The 17,513-nt window shown below is 37.9% G+C and overlaps 1 protein-coding gene across 1 annotated transcript in view; it reads left to right on the plus strand.

Moving 5' to 3' along the window:
- The window catches only part of pdzd8 (PDZ domain containing 8), a 55,283-nt gene that overhangs the window by 12,397 nt on the left and 25,373 nt on the right, over positions 1-17,513 (plus strand). The window contains exons 2-3 of the mRNA XM_066692858.1: positions 3,106-3,231; positions 12,480-12,582. Coding sequence (XP_066548955.1) covers positions 3,106-3,231; positions 12,480-12,582 — 229 coding nt within the window. The remainder of the gene's footprint in view (positions 1-3,105; positions 3,232-12,479; positions 12,583-17,513) is intronic.

The raw sequence follows: 17,513 nt of genomic DNA on the forward strand, positions 1-17,513 counted from the left end.
AGAAACCGAAAAAAGCTGAAAGTGATTGCGTAATCTTTGAATTAACTTGATTTCATCGGTTTGTAACGAACTTGGGATATAAGATTTTGTTGTATTTGTTGTACTTATTACTGTATTTAGTCACAATATAAATGCACACAAAAAACATTAAATTCAAACTTATGTCCAAAAGATGGAGTGAAGATTACTGAAGGCTCGCTAAACACGGGCACATAGGGTGGGAAACCACAGAGCACTAAAGATGCATGTGATGAGCAGTTGAGAGGAAGATGTGATGCAATGTTCAATGTGATGAAAATCTCTCAGCAAGTAAAGTTAATGTCTGTAGCCCAGTTATTAATAATGGCTTAAAAGACAAAATCTAACAAAGCAGTCAGATTGTTACTGGCAGGCAGAAAGTGACTGCCGCCCACATCTCAAGAGCAAATGAGAAGCAGAATAAAAAAATAAAAAAAAAGGTTTGTGTTTGACTTCGTAGTAGGAGTTAGCGAAACAAACAGTTCTTTCACACTCCTTTGAAACCAGTTCGCAAGCTGCCAACTCCGTGCATGAAAAGAAATAAGCTCTGGATCTGTGCCCTGTCTGTTATCTCAAGTAGTTTAGTTTTTTCCACCCGCTTCTGTTAAATTGGTTCACCGGGAGTGTTTGAGGCAGTGGATGGACAATTTGAAACATAACGCTGGAAGTATTTCAAAAAGTAAACCATCCTTGGTCAAGTTAGCGTTACTGCTCAAGTGACTAAACATTTGTGACAAGAGTTTGTCATTTAAAAGTCCACAGAACAACTGCTGGCACTTAGACTGTATCTTTCATAATATCGTCCCCTACCTTGAGCAGAATGTGTGTGGTGGAGATGAGAAGGGGCTGGCACTGAGCCCTGGCTAGTGAGAGATATCTTTAAAATCCTCGCTAATCTACTTCCTGAGGATTTAAAAGGCAATACCAGGGCTGCCAAGAGGGGTCAAACTCATTGCATCACATGGCAGTCAAAGACTTCTTATGTGGTCTTTCTGTATGTGTTGTTAAGAAGACGGTACAGTACTGTACCAGATTTTGACACTACACAAAACCATTAGTTTGTTATGCAGTACATACTGTAGCAATGGTAGTGTAGCACAGGATCCATTCCTGTCCAGTGTAGCGGAATGCAGTATCTAATCCAGAAGAGGAATTTTAGACAGTGTTGCATCATTAGAACTAAGAAGCACAGATGCCATCCAACCCCAGAAGATGTCTCCTTAATTTTTAAGAGAGACCTTTTTTGCCAGTCCCTACTCTGATTTCCTGGACTGTCTTACAGAAGACACTGACAGCAACGTTTCAGGTTACAGTGGTGCACCATGGGATGCGTAAGATGCCTTAAAGCTGCATACCAGGCACTTGTTGGAAAAGACAAACCCTGAGGCATGGAAAAGAGCTATAAGACTTCTAATACTCTGCTGTCACTGGACACTTCAAAGAAAATGACATAATCTGTATGTGCTAGATGTGCCTTTTCAATGGTTTACAGTTAAATTTTAAAGTCTTTAAAAGTAGACCAGTGGCTTGCAGCAGGGCAAGGTCATTGAAGCAGTGCTCAGAGCAATCCCACAAACAAGCCCAGGGATTTCCTTTAAGACTCGCAGGCTTGTATCTGTTCATTATTTATTGCAGCTCTACGCTGCTTCTTCCCACAGAAAGACTTGGTCAATAAAAATGATACAGATGAGGAAATGAGGATACCTGGTATGAATTCCCAAGATTGAGTGCCTGACAGGCTGTAAGCACCCCACCATTGACTAATCCCCTGTGCTGTCAAAGACTGGGAAATGTACACTGTGCACTACAAACTGTTTAAACTGCAGCTTAATTTCTCAATTTTAATCTTCGAATCTCCTGGATTTCACAAAACATGTTCAGCAATAATTTCCCGTTAGCAAAGGAAAAACAGGCAGTATGGTTTACTATCCATTTTATTTGTATTTCTATACAATGGAGATACCCATAGTTCCCTTGTTGTGCTGTATGCTATCTAACCTGATTATTTTGTCACGTGGAACATTTGTCCTGTTCAGAAGTGAATAGAACTTAACTGAAGTTGGGCTTGAACAAAAAGTTGTAGAAAGGAATGCATATGGAATTAACCTGATTTATGTTGTATTAATGATCTGTGTATTTGTCTTGGATATTGTAGACTTTATTCACTCTAGAGGTAGATAGTAATAGATTAAAGTAACTTTGATTGCCTCATCCAAACTTCTGTAGCCAGTGAATGGACAGGGTACACTGCATTCTTACCTCAAAAGCTTGTCGAGTGTCCAGGAATTAAAAGTTGTCTACCGTTCTGCAATACAGCTTTCTATAATCTAATATTTCCATTAACTCCAGAATACTCCTCTTACCAACCTGAATTATTTATGTTTGGGTGAGGCCATATGAATCTAAATAATATAAATAGAGGCAGAAAAGCATCAATATGGTGCATAGTGGGTTGTATATGTCATCGAGTGAAATTGAAATCTGTTTTCACAATACCCTCAGGACGAGATTGAATTCTTCCCCCATTTAAATTTAAGATTGAAGGGAAGGCTATACATGGAGAACCACAAATGTACGTGTTCTCATGTACTTCACAATTAACATCTTTCTTTCAATTCAAGTTATAAAAAGAGTTTTCCCAGTAGCAATCTGTATAATAATTTTAAACACATTTTAAATGCAGTGAGTTATTGAGAGATTTACACAGCTGTGACAATCAAGACTGTTATCACAAACCAAAAAAATACACACAGAAATGTATGCTTCCAGTAGATATTGTAACAGGGAGAGCACAGTACTATAGTTAGCATTTGCTAAATACACTGCCTGCCCTCTCTGTTACTACCTGGGCCTGTCATTAAACTGCACCACAGTTTGCTTACATCTCTGCATCAATAATGAATGCACTTGGCATGCATTGAATGTTCAGATTTTTGATTGTTTTTTATTTTTTATCTTCTCCACCCTTCTCCCTCCTTGTAACTTGATCAGTTGTCTTTTGTGATTAAAAACTATTTTAATATTTTCTCACCCTGGTAGTGTGTGACAGTGTTCACTGAAGTTTTCCTTTGTTTTTCTAATTTACAGATACAAACCGTTTTTCCCCTTCCAAGTTCAACCGTCTCTGGGGCACAACTGCGACCTGGACCTCTCAGTTCAAGACGCTCGGCTTGTGGAGGGGCGACTTCGAGTCACCTTGGTTGAATGTAGCAGGTGGGTCTCCTCTCCCAACAGACAGCAAAGACTAGGCTATATGGGCTCCACATAGCTTTGAGACAAGGTGGGGTTTAAAAAAAATTGCCTTTAAATGGAAAGTAACAAATGGTGAAACTTGGATCATATTGATATTATAAAGTATTCATAATTTGTTTTTCATGAGTTTTTTTTTTCTAATCTGTATGTAAAGAAATAATAGTATAAATAATCTTATGTACAGTTATCCTTCTGATCAAATGAGTAACACTGATTTGGACACTGAAACATCAGCCTTTAATAGGTGTTTTTAAGTTCAAACTACATCATATTTCCTGTAGTTTTTTATGTTTTAATCGCACAAGCTGCAACCTCCCAGGTTTCTTAGGATCTTACTTGTTCTTGCTCATGTTTTGTGGTTTAAGCTTTTTATGTTGCAAAGGTTAGCAAAAGATTACCTAATTTTGCTTTCTCATGCGGTAACGTACATGGGCAGTTCACCAGAAAGCTGGAATTGGTTTGATGGTGCGTTAAAATAAACACAGGCTGCATGCAGCTACTGCATCTGCAAAACATCAGGTTGTGTTACAATGAATGCATTGCCAAACTGCGGCGATGGAACAAAATCTCTCGATCCTGACAGAAGTAGAGCCTGGAGCCTGCCACTTAAAATAGAGATGCACTTAAAATCACTGCATATAACAACATTCAGTGCTAACCAACTGATATGATGGGTCTACTTTATATCTGCCTCAGAAACACAATTGCATATCATGACACTTATTTTAAACATTTTAAGATCTATTACTGATGTTAAATTAAGCAAATGGCAAATCACTATAATTACCTTCTTTCAGAAAAGAGTGAATTAATTGGTCATTAAGTGCCAGTTGCAACCTTCCTTCATAGTGAACAGTGTTTTGATAATTAATGTTGCCAAAAGGAACCCAGAGGCTAGTGGAAACTGGAGCTGTATTGATCAGGCCGTTAGACTTGCACTGGGCCAGATTGCACTAAGATAGATATGAGAGAATAACATTTACTTCAGCATAAGTGAAAGGGCTACATACATTGACTTTGATTAGCATGGATCATTTAAGTGAGAGGTGAACACTGTGTACTTTGTGATGAAAGTCCTGTCATGTTTTCCTCAGGTAGCGTACAGTAATAAATATAAGTAATGTAGGACGGCATGAGCTGAAACAAGGAATGAGACCTTATGAAGTCAGAAAGTGCTCTAGTGGAGCATATATGCACCCTAATTGACTTCAATCAGCTGACTAACAATCAGCTGTGTTTTTGTCTTCCTTATTGCCACAAAGACCAGAAGCCACAATTAAGCCAGTTAAGTTTATCAAAACAAGCCCAAGTAACCCAATCTAATTTGTTACAATGCAGGTCACGGTCAGGCGGGTGGCTCTGAAAAGAGCCATTGTACCTTTTGTCCTAGACAGAGTATCCTTTTCCTTGAGAATATCTATTGCCCGGCGCTCTGTTTTATGAAATTTTAAAGACCTCAGCTGCCCGGTGTCATTGCTTGGCTGCTTTTGAATGACCATCTGGGGTTTTATTGGTGACATGTTTTTCAGAAACGTGAATGCTATACCTTAGTAAATTCAGCAAAGTCCAGTTATTAATAATGCAGTGTCCCTGCCCATTATTACTCAGTACTGTAATGTACGTGTTGTGCAAATGGATACTCCCTTTTTCATCAGAGCAATGAAAGTGCATAGATGGCCATACACAAACATAGTTTTTTTCCATACTGTTGTCATCAGAGTTAGAACATAAGAAGAACATGAAGTTTACAAATGAGAGGAGGCCATTCGACCAATCGCATTCGTTTGGTGTCCATTTGTAACTAAGTGATCCAAGGATGCTATCCAGTCTAATTTTTAATGTTCCCAAATTTTCAGCTTCAACCACATCACTGGGGAGTGTGTTCAGATTGTGACGACTCTCTGTGTGATGAAGTGTCCCCTGTTTTCCATCTTGAATGCCTTGAAGCCCAATTTCCATTTGTGTCCCCGGGTCCGTGTATCCCTGCTGATCTGGAAAAACTCCTCTGGTTTGATGTGGCCGAAGCCTTTCATGATTTTGAAGACTTGGATCAAGTCCCTACGTAGTCTCCTCTGTTCCAGGGTGAAAAGGTTCAGTTCCTCAGTCTCTCAGTAGGACATTCCCTTCAGACCTGGAATAAGTCTGGTTGCTCTCCTCTGAACTGCCTCTAGAGCAGCGATATCTTTCTTGAAGTGTGGAGCCCAGAACTGTCCACAGTATCCAGATGAGCTCTAACTAGTGCATTGTACAGTCTGAACATCACTGCCCTTCAATTCTACACTTTTGACAATATACCCTAGCATTGTGTTTGCCTTTTTTATTGCTTCCCCGCACTGTTTGGATGGAGAAAGTGAGGAGTCCACATAGACTCCTAGGTCTTTCTCATGCGTTACTTCATCTAGTTCTATTCCTCCCTTAGTGTAATTATAGTGGACATATAATATTATCTAAGTCTCTTTGAATAACCTGTGCTGCCGAGATTGTATCTGCTGAGCCACCTATTTTAGTAAATTTGACAAGTTTGCTAACTATCCCAGAGTCCAGATCATTAATATAGATTAGAAAAAGCACAGGCCCTAGTACTGATCCCTGTGGAACTCCACTAACAACCTAACTCCAGTTAGAAGCAACTCCTCTAATCGACACCCTCTGTTTCTTATAAATCAACCTACAGATTTGAAAGGAAAAGTTGGTAGTTAAATGCAGACCTAGTTTCCTGGATAAATTGGACTGTGGGTAAGGATTATGAAAAATGAGGACGCAGACATAATCTGTCACTCCTGAGATGCTGATGTGTACTATATACACAATAAAGCACCTTTTGGGGGAATCACAAACCGAATTCAGTAAGCCACTTAAATCGCTCAGTAAGTAATATGTTCTGTCCTATTAAAATGTAAAGGTCGGAGAAAATCATTTCACGAATATATTACTTATTTTTCTCATAGCATTGTTGCTTTTCTCCATTTTCTTGTAGATATTTTGCCTCATAGTTAACTAGTATCCAGTATTGTATATATTTAGAAACAAAACGAGAAACAGTTCAGGGCAAAACTGGAAGTACGTTTTGCTAAACGAGCACATTTTTATAAAGGTGTGTCTGGGTAAATGAATTACTGAAAATAGCTTAACTTAATATTAACTTGAGCTAGATTCATTAGGTTATTAGATTATTTATTAATTATTTTCTATATAGTTTATCTGTAGCTTGAATTCACTTTATATTGGAATTTAACATTTAACTTTTACTTTTTCCTTTCAAACGTACCTAATCACCTCAAGATTAGTGACGTTTTAGGTTTTTGTAGGTCAGTGGAAATTTCTGTGAAGACGAGGTTCATTACTTTCAAACTTGTCAATCTTATGATTCTCAACTAAACTTTACACAATTTTTATTTTTTGACTGACAGTTTTCCCTCTTAGCAACTCCTTCATTTGTAAACAGCTTAGTAACATTCAGGTTTAGTTATGCTAAAATAGAAAGTCATTCGAAGTTCATTTCCTAAAATATATTTGTAATACTAGAACAATACATCATAAAAATGTAATAACCCCCCTTGTCTTGACTTCAGTATCTAAGTAAAATCAACCTTCAGTTTCAGGGTTGACAGTTTATGTAACTTATGTAACTTAGCTTTGACTCCATTCATGAATTTGGATGCCCCTCGGCTTGCTGGCTAGAGGTTCTGTTTCACTGAAATCTCTCCATAGGGGTACCCTCCCTGTTCACCTGTATGTTCATGTCTCAGGGAACAAGCTTCTTGGAAAATATACACAACTCTGGAACAAATTAAGAGACCACTGCACATTTTTCTTAAATCAGCATCTCTACATCTATGGCAGCCATTCCATTCCATTCATAGTTTTATCTGGAATATGGGAGAAATGTTTTCAGTAGTTTATAGAATAAAACAAAAATTCTACCCAAACACATATTTATAAATAGTAAAACCAGAGAAATTGATACTCAGTGATAGTTTTGCACTGGTCTCTTAATTTGTTCCAGAGCTGTGTGTGTGTATATAGACACCGATCAGCCATAACATTATGACCACCTGCCTAATATTGTGTAGGTCCCCCTTTTGCCGCCAAAACAGCCCTGACCCGTCGTGACATGGACTCCACTAGACCTCTGAAGGTGTGCTGTGGTATCTGGCACCAAGACGTTACTTGTTTGTCCAGCACATCCCACAGATGCTCGATGGATTGAGATCTGGGTAATTTGGAGGCCAAGTCAACACCTTGAACTCGTGATTCATCAGACCAGGCCACCTTCTTCCATTGCTCCGTGGTCCAGTTCTGATGCTCACATGCCCATTGTAGGCACTTTCGGCAGTGGACAGGGGTCAGCATGGGCACCCTGACTGGTCTGCAGCTACGTAGCCCCATACGCAACAAACTGCGATGCACTGTGTGTTCTGACACCTTTCGATCAGAACAAGCATTCACTTTTTCAGCAATTTGAGCTACAGTAGCTCGTCTGTTGGATCGGACCACACGGGCCAGCCTTCGCTCCCCATGTGCATCAATGAGCCTTGGCCGCCCATGAGCCTTGGCCGCCCATGACCCTGTTGCCGGTTCACCGCTTTTCCTTCCTGCTACAGTTTTGGAGATGCTCTGACCCAGTCATCTAGCCATCACAATTTGGCCCTTATCAAAGTTGCTCAGAAATTATAGAGGCTAGCAATTCACCTAGAAACAGAAAGAAATAGGAGGCTAATTCAGTACATAGTGTTATCGTAATACTGTACGGTTTGTTATAAAAGTATGCACCATTGCTTTATAGATGAGAACATGTAATCACTACATAGAGCAGGTCAAATGTTAAAAATAAGAGTGCACAGGCCTGCTACACAATTATCCGTAACCTATATAGTGTATATTACAACAAAAGTTTGGTTAAAAAAAACTATAAAAATAAAAAGGAGCCAACCCCACAACCGCGATATTTGCAGATCAGTGTTAATAGTGAGGGGTGATATAATGAGGGGGTGGTGTATAGATACTCTCCCTGGCAGTGAGCTTCGTATTTCTTGCATAACATCCTCTCCACTAGATGGAACCATTGTCCTGAAATCAGAAATTGTGTGCACTGTTGTACATCCCTGTTAAAGTTGTCCTGTGTTTCAGGCAAAATGCTTGGCTGACATTTTCAATGTAAGGAAAAGAACAAAGGTATAAAGTGACATCCAGTTATTAATACTGTAAAGACAATACATTTTTACACCTTTTTTTTTCCTACAAATAAGTAATTTTATTTTTTAATTACTTCTCATCAGATTCCCTTATCCTCACTGCAAACCCTTGTGAGGCAGTGCCCCTCATCAAGAATCAGCAGAGACATCAATGATGCAACACGAATTAACCCTTTAATTTAATTGCTGCATATGCGACTTGTATCGGTACGTTCGTGCACTTGGACATAATAAAGCAGCGTGTAAGAAGCTGGGCGGATGGCATATGTTGCATGTTTCCCTGCTGTTTTTCCACTGAACCAAGTTGGGTCAGGCTAAATACACTGGCACCTACTAGAGACAATGCCTCTCGTCAAGAATCAGCAGAGACATCAGTGGCCCAACGCGAATTAACTCCTTAATTCTGTTATTATTATTATTTTTATTTCTTGGCAGACGCCCTTATCCAGGGCAATAAGGCCGTCTGCCAAGAAATAAAAATAATAATAATTGCAAAATATTAAACTTTTAATAAGTTGACATATGTGGCATGTTTACCTGCTGTTCTGCTGAAAATGCCTCTTGTCAAGAATCCACTGAGAATTCCGTGGCCCACAGTGATTTAACCCATTAATGTCATTGCTAAATGAAGAGTCTCTCCATAGAGAGATGCACCTCCAATCAAAAGGTTTTTATTACAAGCAGCTGTAAGGAAGATGTCCAAGAGGCGATCTCAAGAACAGTCTTAGAGAAGTTACAAACTTTTTGCAGACCAGACAGGAGGGATAACAGGGCCTACATGTCTGTCCCGTGATGAGTGGAAGTTTGGTTTCTGCCTGAGAACTGCTCAGGAAGACCTGTATATAGTCAAACCGGGGAGAATTAAGGCATATGTAATGTTTAATGTAAGGGGGGGTTTGTACGATGCATCAAGCCCAAATTGCTAGTGAAAACTGGTTCTTATTAGACCCTGTTCTTCTAGGTATCAGGGTTGAACTATAGCACAGTACTGTAACACAGTGAGACCGTGACCTTGTTCACACAGACACACAGGGAAAAAAATGCAGTTCTTCACTAAATATTCAACTTGTATGTGTGCACTGAATAGGAAGTTGCGCGAATAAGAAGCCAACTTCAGCCTTGTGTGCTGACCCCTTCAGAATATGCATTTATTTACTTGTGTATGTATAGAAATCTCGGCTGTCTTAGCACCTATAACTTAAATGTGATTTTGGTTATGATCAAACTAAATGTTGAACTAAAAAAAGTCTCGCAAAAACGGGACACAATATAACAATATTAAAAATGTATAGAAAAGCTTTAAGTCCAGCTGAGTAAATTATCATAGCCACACATCCTTAATTGTAAACCTTCTCCAGCGAAGGCTAACTTTTGATTTAGCTGGTGCTTCTACCCAATGAAAGCGCTTGACTTGATACACCCCTCTGCAACGGCAATGACCTTCCTTGGATATTTTAATTAGATCAGCTTTTCTTAGCGAACAAGTACTTAGAGATCGCCAAGATGGATTTCTATTTGAGCGCTATAGATTTGATCGGCAAGGTATAATTGACCTAATGAATCTGCTTGAGCTGTGCATTGCCCATATCACCTGGAGCAGCTGTGCTTTGACAGTAACGTAGGCTATATGAACAGGGCTGTGCTTTTTTGCTAGTGGCGCATTCCTATACTCAGTTGGAAATAACGGCAAAACTGCTGCTAGGAGGTTATGTGCAATTTAATGAATAGGTAGGCTATTCCTATCATTATAGTTAATTAGACTACATTATAATGCAGAGATCCCCAACGTCATTGTTGCTGGACTGTAGTCAGATCCCATCAAGGCACCTCAGGACCAAATGAGGCAGATTTTGTGAACAGGAAATAATTTCACAGCATTAATGTAAAGGTGCTTATGACTTTATCACTTACATGAAATTAAAAATGAACTACAATTCAGCAACTGATGCAAATAATCCAACATTTTAATGACATTATACAATGCCAGTGCTAGACTTTTTGGATAATACTATACATCATCCATGACTTGCCCTCTGCTATTCCCATATGATCTGTGAATCCACCAGCAATATCATTTCAAATATTGAAGCTGAGTGGCCAGGCTCTGTCTGAATATTCAGAGACTCTACATTGTGTCAGAGATTTGAGGAAGGTGTAGGACATAATCTTGTCAGAAATCATTGCTTAAATATTTGTTCAATTCAGTGATCTAACGGTATTTAGCTCATAGGTCATTATGATAGGATAATTTCCAGTTAATTTGGATACAAAGTCAAATAAACCTATTTATATCAGACAGATTGATTAGTACAACATAATACTACAGTATTATATATTTAAAAAAGAACAAGGGCAAAATGTCAAAGCAATAGAGAACTAATGATTCTGATGCAGTGAACTCTGTCACGTGTGTGAAATTATATTGCGGTAAATGCGGCCTGTGTAATAAAAATATATATATATTTTAAATGAAGTGTTTTTTTTGCTATGCTTCCTCTCTGAATTTGGCAGCAGGAGCAGTAGTGTTGCATTTAGCTGTGAAAATGTCTTTATATTCCTCAAAACTTTCCATGAGAAGGTCTTGCTCAGTTAGGCTGACAAAAGTTGCTCCCTATTTTTACACCATCTTCCGTGATTTCGGTGCTCCGCAATCCTCCCAGGAATCAATGTTTGTTGTTCCCTTTTTAAACCTGTTTAATAGTGAAAGTATGAAGATCTGTTGTTCTTTTGGTTACTTAAATTTATTTGTATTCTTCTCTTGACTCCTATTTTTCTGTCACTTCAGCAAGCTTCAGTTTCAAACCCCATAATGAGTGATTGCTAGTTGCTGTATTTACAGGTTCCTGTAGTCATTCAAAGAAATTCAGTATCATCGCTTGCAGAAACTTTGAGCACAGCTACAAATACAAAGTACATTCTGTTGTTAGTCATTAGCTGCCTACAAAGTATCATTATTTTTTCATAACTTGAATACTTATACTACTCACATGACTTTGACATGACATCTCTCACTAGGGGTTTGACTTTAATAGGCAATTTTAAACCAGTTTGTTTAAGACCTGGGAAAAGATGAAAATTTCTGCAGTTCATGTGGAATTCTCATGTGGAATAAAAATCTGAGAAAATATTTTACATGATTAATATCACACTGCTGTAATCTGCACAGCTGATATGTGACATTCTAAATTGGCAGACGTTTCACACTGTAAATCTGCTTATTTCAAATTTAATTTAATTGTCTATAAAGATTGTTCTTTTTCATTTTTTAATGCCACTTTGAATCCTTTTTTTCTCTGCAAAATGTCAAGTGGAAAGCACGTGTAGAAAATCCTAGTTACATGTGTGTTGAAACATGCTTGCAACCTTTAAAATGGTTGCAGCTGGTCACTTTCAATAGTGTAGTCATTTTCCACTAGAGGGCAGCAGTTGCATTCAAGCCCCGAGAAACATCTCCCAGTGCCATAATATTAAAATATTATTACAGCTGATCATCAGCAAGGACTGTTACCAGGGTCAAACTTTCAAATTAGATATGGAGTAGATACTATGAAATATATTTTTTAATTTCCCAAATGTTTTTTTTTCATTTTGTAATTGTATTATCCTAAATAAAGAATTGTGCAATCAATCTACTTTATTTCTTCATATATCTTTAGTTATTTATTTACATTTTAATTTAAGTCAGATGCTAGATTACAAAGTCATATCTACATGACTTGCATCCCCCCCCGTTTAATACTTGTTCCTCAGGGTAATATATCTTGATATATTCCCTCGATCTTTGTAACAAGACCATGCTGCAAGGCCCATGTGGTAGTTTGGGTGTGAGGGCTTAAGAGATCAGTTTTCTTTACATATTGAAAAACCATTGACACACTTGTTGAAGTCTTTGAACTCTTTTCGGTTTTATGTTGATTTACTGCCTAACTGACAAATGATGGGGACCTCAAGCGGGTGTTTAAAATGGTCATTGAGTGGCAGACACTAAGTCCTTTTCTTTTCCTCTGCCCACAGGCTGTTTATCCTGGGGTCATACGATCGAGAGACATATGTCCATTGCACTTTAGAACTGAGCAACAGTGAGTGGAAAGAGAAACCGCGAAGTTCCATCAAAAAGGTATGTGAATTATTCTGGTAACTGCATGATGTCATATCGAGAAACAATTCTGCATTTTAACTGTTTAGTATTTTAATGAGATTATTCTATAAGACTCACTATTTACTGTCCCTCTTGGTGTAATGTAGTGATACATTTATTTTGTGTTGATCATATTTCATGGCTGTGGAGGCTGTTTATGGTCATTTTTTCCAAGATTGTTTTATGGGTTAAAGTTCCATACTTTACAATTCAAACAATATGAAAAAAGTGATTCCCAGGGGGCCAGTCAGAATGAAGAGCTCACTTCCTGCAGAATGTACAGTGAAGTGTTGCACAGCTTTTATTCTGAATTATTCAATTATTGAGTTGTTTTAATATGCTTCTAGTTGTAGGTCACAACATAAATTCAAAACATGAACATTTATTAATTTGAAGAACTATAATGAAATCCAGGTGCATCTTGCAATGCATGTTGGTTTAGAACTTCATAACAATAAAAGGTCATCAGAAATCTGTCCTGTGGCATTTTGAATGAAACAATCAAGCATCATAGAGACCTTTTCTAATAGCCACAATACTTTCAGAAAGTATTAACATTTTACATTGGACTTGTGGAGGGATTTGTGACTTAAGGTGATTACTTACTCAAATGTCAGGTTTACTGACAGTTTGACAGTGATTTCTATTATTCTGAGATCTGAATGTCATTGTCAGGTCATATAAGAAAATGTCTCTCTCCTGGCTCAAGCTCATTTGAAATGTGATTAAGACTTAATTGCTTTAAAGGTAATTCAATATCCTGGCAAGAGAACCTGCAGGGAAACTGCTCTGTCCCCCTCACCCACAGGGTGGCAGTACAGCTAAAGAAAGACTGTTGGTTTGGGTACATGTCTAGATTCCTGAATAACTGCTATGGTTAAACTCTCCTGTTTTATCAATGCTGTATACCTAAAAGTTTGCAGTTTCAAAATTAGATAACAGACCATTATATTATAGGTAATCTCAAGGGTACATGTTATTTCAAATTATTCTACCTTCCTTTTTTGTATTTTGAAAGTTCTTAAGGTCTTCTGACGATAGACACAGACACATAAAATGTGCTCTCGATCTTATCAAGTACTTTAGGAGATTGAGAATCCCCTGCTGTATTGAAGTTCTTCACATTCTGAAGCTCTGTTTTGTATCGTTTAAAAAACAAAATGCTAATTGCCTTGTCTTAGCTGGTGCAATAACAATTTGCTTGCAGTCTAAGATGGATGACGCTGATATTGAGCATTTTAACTCCCCCAGGTTATTGGTATTTTCCATCCAAATCCCTCTCCACTCACTGTAATAAATTCAGTGTGTTATGTATTTATTTAATATATATATTGTGTTTGTATATTGGGAAACAATCTTTGCCATTTTCCACACCTAGTGGACAAATTAACATTTACTTTTACCACTTTTCTTTTTGCACAGAATCCAGCTGGTATTCGAATAAGAGGACAGCATATGAAAGTGGTGTGGGTTGCACCTGTGTTCGCCTGTGTGCTTGTGGATTGAAACTCAGAAAGCTGTCATTCTGGATCTGAAGACAGTTATCACTGTGTTCTTCTAGACTATTGTCCAAGTGTCCTGACGAGAGGATTGCTTAGCATGATTCCTTCAGAAATGGATAGACATTAAAGTAATTATAGATTTAATTTGCTTGGATTTCACATGAACATCTAAAGAAGTAGAATACAGAGGTTTGGTCCACATTTCCCCTCTAGTTCAGTCTTTCTGTCCATTTGTTTGTTTTAGTTACTTTTAAATGTCCACAACAAATAAGCAGTGCTTGCATTTGTCATTCTCTGCTTCAGTAGTTCCAAATTGAATTACATGATTGAATTAGGTTTTGATTTCTCAAGAATTTGTTAATCCTTTTGGCTTATGTCCTGCTTCAGGCAGCTTTTCCCATTACAAAAGCTTTTTTGTGCAAGTTGTGAAGTTAGTTCAGGTTTTTTGTTTGGCCTACAAATGTGGCAGCTCACTTACTAAAGTGGTTTATAGTGAAATGTCTTTCCTTTATGCACCGGAACATTGTTTTAAAGTTCACCATAAATATTCTAAATATTATGTAGGCATTAGTCTAATTAATCACAAAATGGAAATTTGAAAACATGACCAAGCATCTTTTAATCAGGAATACAGATGAAATTATGAATGGTCTTTTGATTACATATGGGTTGTTGAGAGAGCATTACCGTGGGTACTGAGGCTAAATATTGTATTTAAATAAGATGAAGTGTTCAAAATTGGATTACATTTTGGTCTGGGCTAGGGTTATGCATAGAGTTCCCACTAAACATAGACTTTCATAAAGGTTAGGTCTGTGGTTTGAACTCACTTAACTGAATAAGTAAGTGTACCTAGCCTAATATTTTTGATGTTGGGGTTAGGGTGGCTATACAACAGGGCAGGTATCCTATTGATTTTATTGAATAGGTGTATGAAAGGTGGAAAGTATGTCTTTTATGAACTCTGGTACCTCACAGTTAAGCATAAGCGTTGTAATGTAATTAATATTTAGGTGGTAGGCTAATTATGTGCTATGTGTATGAAATGAAGATTTGGATGCTTAAGGTGGTAGGTTGGTAACCTATTAATGTACAGCATTGTAAAATGTAAAGGCAAACCTACTTAAAATATTTTGCACCATACCAATGGTTGTTTAATTCTGGCATGGATGTTTATTTAATAAATTAGATGTATGTAGGCCTGTACAGCTCTGGGAAAAAAGAAGAGACCACTTAACATTGATTTCTGAACTTGGAGTGGTCTCAGTTTTTTCCAGAGCTGTATATGTATGTATTTTCATATGTGACTTATCAAACATTTTTGGCACCCCTGTTCATCCCTGAAGGCCCACCACTGTGGCACAATGCACTGGTTGGGAAGCACAGCTGTACAGTTATCCTTAAATCAGAAAGGTTATCCTAAAACCAGATTAGCCAGAAAAACTGTTAGTCTGACTTTGCTCCACATGGGTTGTGATTTACTACTCTAGTTATGAAATAGCAGCTCAACACCTACATGTCAACAGTGCACGGTATCTAAAAACCTAAGCCAAACGGAAGGTATTTCACACATAAAAGCCTGATCTTGGTGACGAGCTGTTTATTCCTTTTTTCAGGAGCGCAAGGGTTACAAGCACACAGTCCTGTCCATATTCACATTCAGTAGCATTATTTGGAGAAATGGGTCTTTGCTGGCATTTGGGATCTGTTTTATCAGCAGCCTTTTTAAGCAAAACTCCCAGCAGGAGTGGAACTAGAGGATTAAAGCAAATACCATCTTTAAAAGGTCACTCTCCTTTATTCTGCTCTTCACCAAAAGCGCGATCTCTTCCTGCTGAAAAAGGATCAATAAGCGCTTTGTCGTCTGAAATCAAGTCTTTATTTAGCACTCACACTATGGTACCGTATACTGGGGGGCACACTGAATTTACTAGGGTGTAAGATCACCATTGTTCTTATGACTGCTGCAGTCCTAGGAGAGACACTGTTTATCCTTTATAGATGGCCAGAGGACAATGTGACATTCCTACAGCAATGTATGTACAGTATGACCACAAACTGCTATTCCATGTTCATGGCATATGTAGAGAAACTGACTGTAAGAGTTTTTTTGCTTGTCTTCATGTACCATTGTTCTATGAAACACTGCATAACACACAGCAAATGATCTCTAGGACAATGTATCGCTGGCAGTGTTAATTCAATACAACTATTATAACTATTATAGCGGCGCTCTGGCATTTTACATAAAAAAAGCTGTTTAGTAAATTATCCCAGCTCAGATTTAAGCTAATAAAATCAAATATGGTTTTAAAACTTATTTAAATGAATCTGCTGGTCCACTATTTGTCACTTTCTAATTTTCAACTGGTTACTAAATGTTTCATGCACTTTTTCAGAGAAGTTTGTCTGTGTTCAATATAACTCAAAGCTCACCCCCCCCAATTGTAATGGCACTGCAATATTATTTTTGTGAAAAGAGCAGATTATCAACCTGCAAGTACATTCCCTGATGTGCAGCATACAGAGGGAGACTGAGACCATGAGATATATTTAGAACTTTTCCATTACAACAGTGTAGTGGAGCTTTTTATTACCGGATATTTAGTCTATCATCTGCTTTGTTCTGTGAGGCGTGTTTGCACATCTGTCTGACTGATTCCACTGTTTAAAGCAAAGGTAATGTTTCTTGACAGTGCAAGGGCAGAGTCAAGTTTCCATATGGTCTTCATAGTTATTGTTGGTGGTATGACAGTTTTATTTTCTTCAAAATATGAGATTGTGTTATGAAAGATTTCCCAATTGGTTATGGACAAAACACATACAGTCATTATACAAAAAAAAACACTTTAATTTGCACTGGTATTAAAACAGTTTTGTGACTATGGATAACCTGTCTGTCAGTCCGTTGTATAAATGCAGAAGTTTCAAACGGCATGGAATCCACCTTCCCAGTGTATTGTCATACCTTGCTGATAGATAGTCTGATCTCCAGGAGGAATAGTTTTATTGAGGTGGTGTTCATTCCTTTGCTGATATGATGACTGTTCTTATCTCATGTTTTGTAGATTCAACAATAGTCTGAAGATTTCCCAACAAAAATCCTACAAAACAGATCTCCAGATATAGGATTTCACCATAAAAAAAAAACTAACTAACATAGTTACTCCACCCTTGCCAAATCTATGGTGTCTAAAAGACTGCCTGTCACCTGATGTAGCCACTACAAGAGTTAACGGTCTGTCTTTTTGAATGAATTCCCACTCCTGTGTGCAGTGTATCTCTCTGAATTAACCTTGAATGGGCAGGCATTACATCACTTATGGATACATAAGCTGCTCTGAGCTATACTGCACCTGCCAGGAAATAAATCTTCTCTCGGCAGGAGGAGGCTGCCATTCCACCGTG

Source organism: Amia ocellicauda, chromosome 20, assembly GCF_036373705.1.
Source record: "Amia ocellicauda isolate fAmiCal2 chromosome 20, fAmiCal2.hap1, whole genome shotgun sequence".
NCBI lineage: Eukaryota > Metazoa > Chordata > Actinopteri > Amiiformes > Amiidae > Amia > Amia ocellicauda.